Here is an 8873-nt window from a genome sequence, read left to right on the forward strand (position 1 = left end):
CAGCCCTGGGATTTCTTTGGAAGGAATGATGCTAAAGCTGAAACTCCAGTACTTTGGCCACCTCATGCAAAGAGTTGACTCATTGGAAAAGACTCTGATGCTGGGAGGGATTGGGGGCAGGAGGAGAAGGGGACGATAGAGGATGAGATGGCTGGATGGCATCACTGACTCGATGGATGTGAGTCTGAGTGAACTCCGGGAGTTGGTGATGGACAGGGAGGCCTGGCATGCTGCGATTCATGGAGTCGCAAAGAGTCGGACATGACTGAGAGACTGATCTGATCTGATCTCATACTTGGATTCTTACTTGAACCAACGAGCAGTAGAGGGTATTCTGGGCACAACTGGGGATTTTTGAATATGAAATGAATATTAGATCATATTCAAGAATTATTGTTCAATGTGTTTGGTGCTATAATAACATGTGGAGTTAGGTAGAAAAATGCCCTTATTTTTTAGACATTCCCAATGAGATATTTAGAGGTAAAAATGCCATGATGTCTGTAACTTAAACTACATCAGCAAAACACAGATAGAGCCACTGTGGCCACATGGAACACTTGTCCGAGTCAGGTGATAGGCTTAAAGTGTTCATTAAACTCTTCTCTTGACTTTTCTGTGCACTTGACATTTTTCCAATAACATGTTTTGAAAAGACATTTAGCACTAGGTCAGTCCAGGCAGCTTGAAGTGTTTTCTGCAGTGTTCATATCTTCTGCATCTCTGCTCCACAAGCGTGTGTTGATGCTAAGTGCAGCAGAACCTTGTACAAAGCAGAACTCCCGTCCCTTCTGTGGGTGGCTGCCTTTCACCGTCACTGTCCCATAGCGGGCGGTGGTGAACATGCTGGCCGGAAGCACCTGCTGGAGCGTGAGACCTCGAGTCCACACTGTGTTTGTCTACATGTTTATAGCGTTCAGCCTTCAGATTATGAGCTCCTTCATGGTGGGGCCCAGTGGCATCTGGTGGCCACCTCCAGTTGTTGTTCAGTCTCTCAATCGTGTTTGACTCTTTGCAACCCCATGGACTGCAGCACGCCAGGTCTCCCTGTGCTTCACTACCTCCTGGAATCTCCTCAAGCTCACGTCCATTGAGTCGGTGATGCCAACCAACCATCTCATCCTCCTCCTCTCATCCCTTCTCCTCCTGCCCTCAATCTGTCCCCAAATCAGGGTCTTTTCAATGACTTGGCTCTTTGCATCAGGTGGCCAAAGTACTAGAGCTTCAGCATCAGTCATTCCAGTGAATATTCAGGGCAGATTTCCTTTAGGATGGACTGGTTTGATTTCCTTGCAGTCCAAGGGACTCTCAGGAGTCTTCTCCAGCACCACAGTTTGAAAGCATTAATTTTTCAGCGCTCAGCCTTCTTTATGGTCCAACTCTCACATCCGTACATGACTTCTGGAAAAACCATAGCTTTGACTATATGGACCTTTGTCAGCAGAGTGATGTCTCTGCTCTTGAGTACACTGTCTAGGTTTGCCATAGCTTTTCTTCCAAGGAGCAAGTGTCTTTTAATTTCATGGCTGCAGTCACCATCTGCAGTGATTTTGGAGCCCAAGAAAAATGAAGTCTGTCACTGTTTCCATTTTTTCCCATCTGTTTGCCATGAAGTGATGGGACTGGATGCCATGATCTTAGTTTTTTGAGTGCTGAATTTTAAGCCAGCTTTTTCAAGCCACTTCCAGCTTCCCTGGCAAAGGTGAAGCGTGGGGAACCCCGGGGTAAGATGATGAGGTGAGTGCTGGGTGGAAGCCTGAGGCTCACTTGCCTGTGATGTGGTTAAAGTGGAGAGAGGAGGGGCCAGGGTGAGTTGGCAGAGGTAGTGTTGGTTCTGGAGCTTCTCTATCGGAAGATGTTGGAAAGGTGAGCTCCTTGGAAGAAGCTGGGGCCCGATTTAGAGCTGCGTGTGCACAGCTCTCCACGGCATCCCCTGTCCACGTCCCAGACTTAGGAGGTACCAGTGGAGACTGCAGGGCTTAAAGCCCCTCTACGACACCCCCTGTAGCACCACAGGATGCAGGGCTCACAAAAGTCAGGAGGGATGGCATACTTGGATCTGGTTCAACTGGCAAGAGCGGGTGAGGGTTCTGCTAAAGTTGCGAGAGGCCTATTCTGGTCCTATCTATGGATTTCCAGCAATACCGGCTCCTTGGGGGCACTTAGATGCACAGAAGAGGAAGACCCTGGCCGCCCCCCGCAGTGCTGGGCTCAGCCCTCCTCGGGCTCTGCCTCACGGCTCCTGGGCCCATTCGTCTGCGTCGAAGCTCACCTCCCCCAAATCCTGCCCCCTCCAGCCCTGCTCCCTGCAAACAGCTCCTCTGAGAAGTCAAGGGCCTCCCTGCTGGATTTCAGGAAGTTTCTGAGGGACAGCTTGTCTTTAGCACTTAGATCACCCCACAATGCTTAGCCTCACACAGAGAACGTGATCACCAATGCTCAGGAGGTCACTAACATCTGCCTGTACCTTAGAACACACACATTTCAGAAAATCCTAAATTCTCCCAAGTGTGGGGGAGACTTTGGACACTGGGCTGGCTGCTAGACAACTATTTGAGGAAAAGAGGCCTCTTACTCCCCTTGCGCCAAGTTCCTGCAGGACACTGGCCTTCTGGTGCCTCAGCGGAGCTGGGCAGGGACGAGGAAAACCCAGGCCCCTCACCCCAGAGCTGCCATGCGTGGAAGGCCTGGGCATAGCTCTCTCCTCAAGAGCAAGGCCCGCCCTCCCCCCGGGGGGGGCCCCCTCCCTGCTCACCTGCTGTCCTTCGGCCAGCTTACCTGCCGTCTCGATCCCAGTCATACACCTCCACCTTGATGGTCCTGGAAGGCAAAGGGCCCGTGGTGGGATGGACTTGACCCAGCACCTGCGTGGCCTGAGCACAGGGCCCTTCTCCTGCTCTCGGGCCACAAGGGGATACAGGAACACCCAGGGCCCGTGGTAGAGAGGCCAGTGGTGGAGACAAAGGACCAATTCTGCAGCCTCAGGTCTCAGGGACCCAGGCAGCCCCAAAACTGCATAGAGACTTCCCTGAATTTCAGGCCAGATGTAGAGAAGCAACCTCAGACTCTAGTTCACTCCGCCTTCTCCTTGGCCACCCCAAAAGGAGCATAGGTCTCAGCATGAAGCCATATTCTGAGTCTATCGGGGTGGGACTGTCGTAGGGGAAATGTGGTGTTCCCTAGATCCAAGGCCTAAGCAGGGTGGGCTCTCCTGGGGCAGAGTCACAAGACTGTGTGGTGGGACCCCGGGGTCCGAGGAGTCTGAGTGGTGGGGAGCCCCCCGACCCCACCCGTCAGGGGTGGGCTCAGGGGCCGTGACTTGGGGATGGCCCTCGGATTTTTTCCATGCCAGACTGGCTCCCGAGTGAGGGCGTAATTATCTTCACATTTTAGCCTGGCTGCTTTAATTAGTTTGTTTTGACTCCTGAGCTCCGTGCTGGGCTTTGGGAGCCCATTTTATTTTTAGCCCGTTTCCATGGCAGCAGGCTAGCAGACCAGAGGCGGAGGAGGGTGGTGGAGGGCTGCAGGTTAACCCTTGGTGCCAGCCGTCCTCCAGGGATGCACAGGGACGGGGCAGACGCCTGGGTCCCTCTGCAGGGTCAGGGTCTGGGGAGGTGGGAGAGGCATGGGGGACGCCGAGGTCTCCAGCCTTCAGTTCTAAATGGGGCAGGCAGAGGCGGCTGCCTGGGCCGGTGTTCTATGAATATCTCATTATCCTGCCCGTGGCCGCAGACCAAATCCTCGGGGCTACATGGAATCGGCCTTGGGGTTCTGGAGCTCCCAGAAGGAGGCGCTGTCTGCTTTCAGATGAGCCTCCATGGGGCCTGGGGGTGGGTGTGGATTCTCCCAAATTGGCATAGAAACTGTTCTGGAAATGGAGGGATGCCCCAGAGGTTGGGCAGCAACTGGATTTTTTGTTACCAAAACGTGAAATGGGGCAGGCACAGAAGCCCACCAAGTAGAGAAATCCTTTGAATTCCTGTGAAGAAACAAAACACTACGTCTCTCTGAGGTGAATTATTATGGGAAGGAAAAAAAACACCTAGGCCTCTGAAGGTGGGCTGGTGGTCTGGAAGGAGTGGAAAGTGGCTGGGGTGTGGACTGGGATGCTGGGCCCTGAGCAGTGGGACCTGGAGATGTCATTTAACCTCACTAAGCCACGAAATCATTTTAAAGGAGGCATAGTGAGGGGCCCTGGGGCTTCTCGGGTGGCTCAGTGGTAAAGAATCCACCTGCCAAGCAGGAGATGCATGTTCGATTCCTGGGTGAGGAAGATCCCCTGGAGAAGGAAATGGCAACCCACTCCAGTATTCTTGCCTGGGAAATCCCATGGATGGAGGAGCCTGGCGGGCTACAGTCCATGGGGTTGCAAGAGTCAGGCAGGACTTAGCGACTCAATGACAACAACAATTAAGGGCCATACAGCACAGCTGTGGAGAGAGGTTGGTAAAGGCGCCTGGCGTGCATTGGGTCTCTATAAAAATGCCTCCTTCTCTCCACTTTAGCATTCAGGCCACACTTGGGATAGTTTTTCACATGCAGTTTACTTAAATGAAGGACACCTGAGCCTGGGTACCTGGGCTCTGCAACTTCTGATTCCTACAATGACAAGGCTGAAAGTGCCCTTGGCAGCATCCTAGCCTAGCCACCTGGCAGATCACCAGGGAGCTTTTCAGACACACAGAGCCTGCCCCCCGCCCAGGTCCAGTTCTTGGCAGTTCTGGGCCCAGGAATCTAGGTTGAAAGCCTCCACAGACGCTGCTGCTATGCATCTTCTGGAGACATGACCTCCAGCCACTGGTTTTCAGTTGGGGAAACTGAGCCCTAAGGGCACTCAGTGACTTGTCCAGGGTCACACAACTGGTGAGGATCTGAGCCAGGACCTTGTTCCCCAGTGTCTCCCAGTCCTTCCCCAGAGCCTCCCCCTCCAGCTCTGCAGGGGACCTTCAGGGACCCCATCAAGAAGTCCCTCCCCTTGGATCACCAACACTAGTCCCTCAGGTGACCAGATCAGGGACAGCTCCGTGCTCAGAGGCTGTGGAAGGACCCCACTCATAGCCACAGCCTTGGAGATCCAAAAAAAAAAAAAAAAAAAAAATCACTGGGGAGGTTTTTAAAAAATCCCACCACCAGAAGGCAAGTTTGATTGGTATGGAAAGGACTCAGGCACGGGTAGTTTTTACAAGTCCCCTGGCTGATTCTAATGTGCTGCCAGAGCCTCTAACCTCTCTAGATGAAATGACCGTTTTTCAAACTTGGTTACACATCGGATCCCATTGGGGAGCTTTAGCAATCCTGATGGTTGAGGCCTCACCCCAGAGATTCAGAATCAGTTGGCCTGGGGGGTGCAGCCTGTGCAGGGAATTGTTAAAAGCTCCTCAGGGGATGGGACATTGCAGCTGAGGTTGAGACCACTGAGGGTGGGATTCCTGAGCAACCAAGAATCCAGGGATGGCTGCGAGCGGTGGTGGGGGTGGCGGTGGTGGTGTCACAGGAGCTTGGATGCTGCAACCTCCAGAACAGGGGAAGAAGGAAGTGCCCAGAGATGGGGGAGGCAGTAGCAGAAGCCAGACACAGCTTTGACCACTTACTAACAGCTCTGTCACCGCCCAGCCCTGGCTGGGCAGCCCCAGGTCACCCCGTGTGCCACTCCTGGGCTGCACGTCGTGGCTCCCAATCCCTGAGCACAGGCCCAGCCAGGGCTCATGTCGGGTTGTGACTTCTGGGGTCAGCGCCCAGGAGAAGGGGTTCCTGGGTGTGGGACAATGAAATTACCTCACACAACGAACATCTTATTTGGCATAAAAAGGCTCAGAACACAGAGCACCTCGTCTGGGAGGCAGTGAGGCAGAAAAGGGACACAGTGGTCTCTGGGGCAGGCAGCCCTGGGTGGCAATCCCAGCTCTTCCAGGAGCTTAGCTGCGTGGCCCTGGGCAGCTGGCTTCACCCTCAGAGACTGCTGTGTGCTTGCTGAGTTGCTTCAGTTGTGTCTGACTCTGTGTGACCCGCTAGATCCTGTGTGACCCAGGCTGTGTGACTAGCCTGCCAGGCTCCTCTGTCCAAGGGATTCTCCAGGCAAGAATACTGGAGTGGTTCACCACGCCCTCCTCCAGGGGATCTTCCCGACCCAGGGATCGAACCCATGACTCCTGTATCTCCTGTGTTGCAGCCAGATTCTTTACCACTGAGCCACTGGGGAAGCCCGGGAGACTACTCCTCTGTGAAATGGGATAATCACACCCACTTTACAATTGCTATCAGAAGGCAACTACATTGTTCACACAGTTGGCACCGGACACATGTTTGTTCCATCTAAAACATTCAAGCCTTTTTTCTAAACTCCCGTCTCCCAAACAATTCCCATTCAGCATATAAATGTCAGCTCCACAAGGCCATGGATTTTTGCTCATTTTGTACACTGCTGTATCTCCAACCTCCAGAACAGTGCCTGGCATCTATTAGGTAATCTGTGTGCAGACGTGCTAAGTTGCTTCAGGCGTGTCCGACTCTTTGCGACCCTGTGGTCTGTAGCCTGCCAGTTTCCTCTGTCCACAGGATTCTCCAGGCAAGAATACTGGAGTGGGACGCCGTGCCCTCCTCCAGGGGATCTTCCTGACCCAAGGATCAAACCCATGTCTCCTGCGGCTCCCAAATTGTAGGTGGATTCTTTACCGCTGAGCCACCAGGGAAGCCCATTAGGTAATATACATATTATTCAATACCTGTTGACTGACTAAGATGTTCTAAAACTTTGTGAAGTGGGCCAGAGTAACAAGACCCTCCTTCTACAAAATCCCAAAGGGAGAGACTTCCCTGGTGGTTCAGTGGCTAAGACTCTGTGCTCAAATGCAGAAGCCTGGGTTCAATCCCTGGTCAGGGAACTAGATCCCACAGGCTGCAACGAAAGATCCAGCCTGCTGCAATGAAGATAGAAGATCCTGTGAGCCACAACTAAAACCAGTGCACCCAGATAAATAAATATTAAAAAATAAAAATTCCAAAGGGAGTGGCTTTCCCCAGAGCTGGTCAGTAGTGACACCGGGCGCAGGGCTGGGAGCTGGTGTCCCACGCGTCTCTGAATGTGTGGGGCAGGGATGACAGAGCGGGGTGTGTGTGAGCCTCAGCAGGCCCACAGGATGGGGGATGCTGGCAGAGACACCCGGCTTCCCTCCCAGCACACCAAGCACCTCTGTCTGTAGCCTCCTCCGAGCCGAGCTGTGGGTCTGTTCCTAATGAACCTCTGCCTCTCCCAGGCAAGAGAAAGTATTCTTCCCTGACGCTTACAAGTTTCCAGGGCAGACAGGCCCTGCGGGGTTCACCCTAAAGTAACTGAGTCAGCCCATTACTCTGAGATGCTCTGGAGAAGAAGAGAAGCATCGAGCCTCACGGGCCCAGGCAGGCAGGAGATGTGATGGCAGGGGCACTGGGCAAGCCCGGCTGTACAGCGTTGCTTTGCCTCCTCTGCCTGGGTGCAGGGGGTACCTGTGTGAGCTGGGATAAGACACTCCTAACTGAGGCCCTCGTGCTGTGCCTAGCCCCTCCCAGGGCTCAGTATGCAGTGGGGCTTAAAGGAGAAGCAACTTGTTCAGTCCAGGCCAGAGTTTCTCTGGCTCCTGGGAATCCTCTCATCTCTCCAGGTGAAAACTCAGCACCCTGATCACTCTTTTAGAAGCTACTCATTCACCATGAGGGTGTGAATGAGAGCAGCCCAGCCTAGAGGAATTTAGTTGAACAGAGACAAATCCTCAAGTCACAGAATATTCAAGGACAGAGCAGGGGGACTGCAGAAGGCAAGAGAAGAGCCTTCATCCCCCTATTGGAAGGCTAGATTCATTCTGATCTGGATGTGATTTCCTCTGACTCCAGTTCTGCTCAGCTGGGTTGCTTGGGTTTGGCCTTATGTGGACTGGAAATACAGTACAGTTAGAGGGACCCCAAACTAGGGGAATCCCAAATCACAGGGCCAGACCAGAGGTGACTTCTGGGGAAGAGAAACGCACCTTCTCCTTGCCCAGGAAAGTTACAGAATCTGTGATCCTCCATTACCCCATCTGTGAAATGGGCACCTCACTAGTACCACCTTCTAGGGTTACTGTGAAATTTAAATTCATAAAATAAGATACTGTATTTCAACCAATTAGGACACAATTTGGCCCGTGTCCTAAAGACTCAGTAAATCTTAAAAAGATTAACTGGCTTCCACCCCCATCATTCCAAGAAAACTACCCATTCTCACCACACCCATTGTTCTCACCCCCTGGCCCTCTTTTTCACAACAGCAGTTGATACTTCTGTTTGAACCCTCTTCTTGTCTTTCCCCTCTGGCTATGGCTGCCCGGCTCTGGACCCCTCTTTTCTCTCTGACATCCCCTCTTTTCCTCCTGTTCCTGACCTGTGCCTTTCCCCTGGGGCCTTGGGCACCTCTGCCAGCCCTTTTCTGGGGACCCCAGATCCTGTTCTCCTCTCTCCTAAGTAGAACCCCACTGTCCCTGTCTCATAGTCACATACCCTGGCTCCCTGGCACACTTCCCATTTCCATCAGTGGTACCTTCCCTCATCCTCCAAGCTCCAAACCCTGATAACCTCTTTGTCTCTTTCACTCCCTCATCCAGGTAGATGTCAGACCTTTGGAGTCTTCCTTTGACCTCCAGACGCAAAGCAGACCTGCCCCAGCATGCGGGCAAAGCTTTCTGAGAGCTGTTCTCCAATCCCACCACACCCACCCCACGTCCTGACCATTTGTCAGCAGAGCGCTGGAGTTTAAGAACACAGATTCTAGGGTCAGCTTGCCGGGGTCCAGCTTCTGGAACGACCGCTGACTGGCAGTAAGACCACTGACTGGCAGTAAGACCACTGACTCGCAATAAGACCCT

General features: G+C 53.0%; 1 protein-coding gene across 1 annotated transcript in view; it reads right to left on the reverse strand.

The window, feature by feature from the left end:
* Positions 1-8873, reverse strand: part of CPNE5 (copine V) — a 105023-nt gene that overhangs the window by 21782 nt on the left and 74368 nt on the right. Inside the window, exon 11 of the mRNA XM_010848669.1 lies at positions 2779-2820. Coding sequence (XP_010846971.1) covers positions 2779-2820 — 42 coding nt within the window. The remainder of the gene's footprint in view (positions 1-2778; positions 2821-8873) is intronic.

Source organism: Bison bison, unplaced genomic scaffold, assembly GCF_000754665.1.
Source record: "Bison bison bison isolate TAMUID 2011002044 unplaced genomic scaffold, Bison_UMD1.0 scf7180017864270, whole genome shotgun sequence".
Taxonomy (NCBI): Eukaryota; Metazoa; Chordata; class Mammalia; order Artiodactyla; family Bovidae; genus Bison; species Bison bison.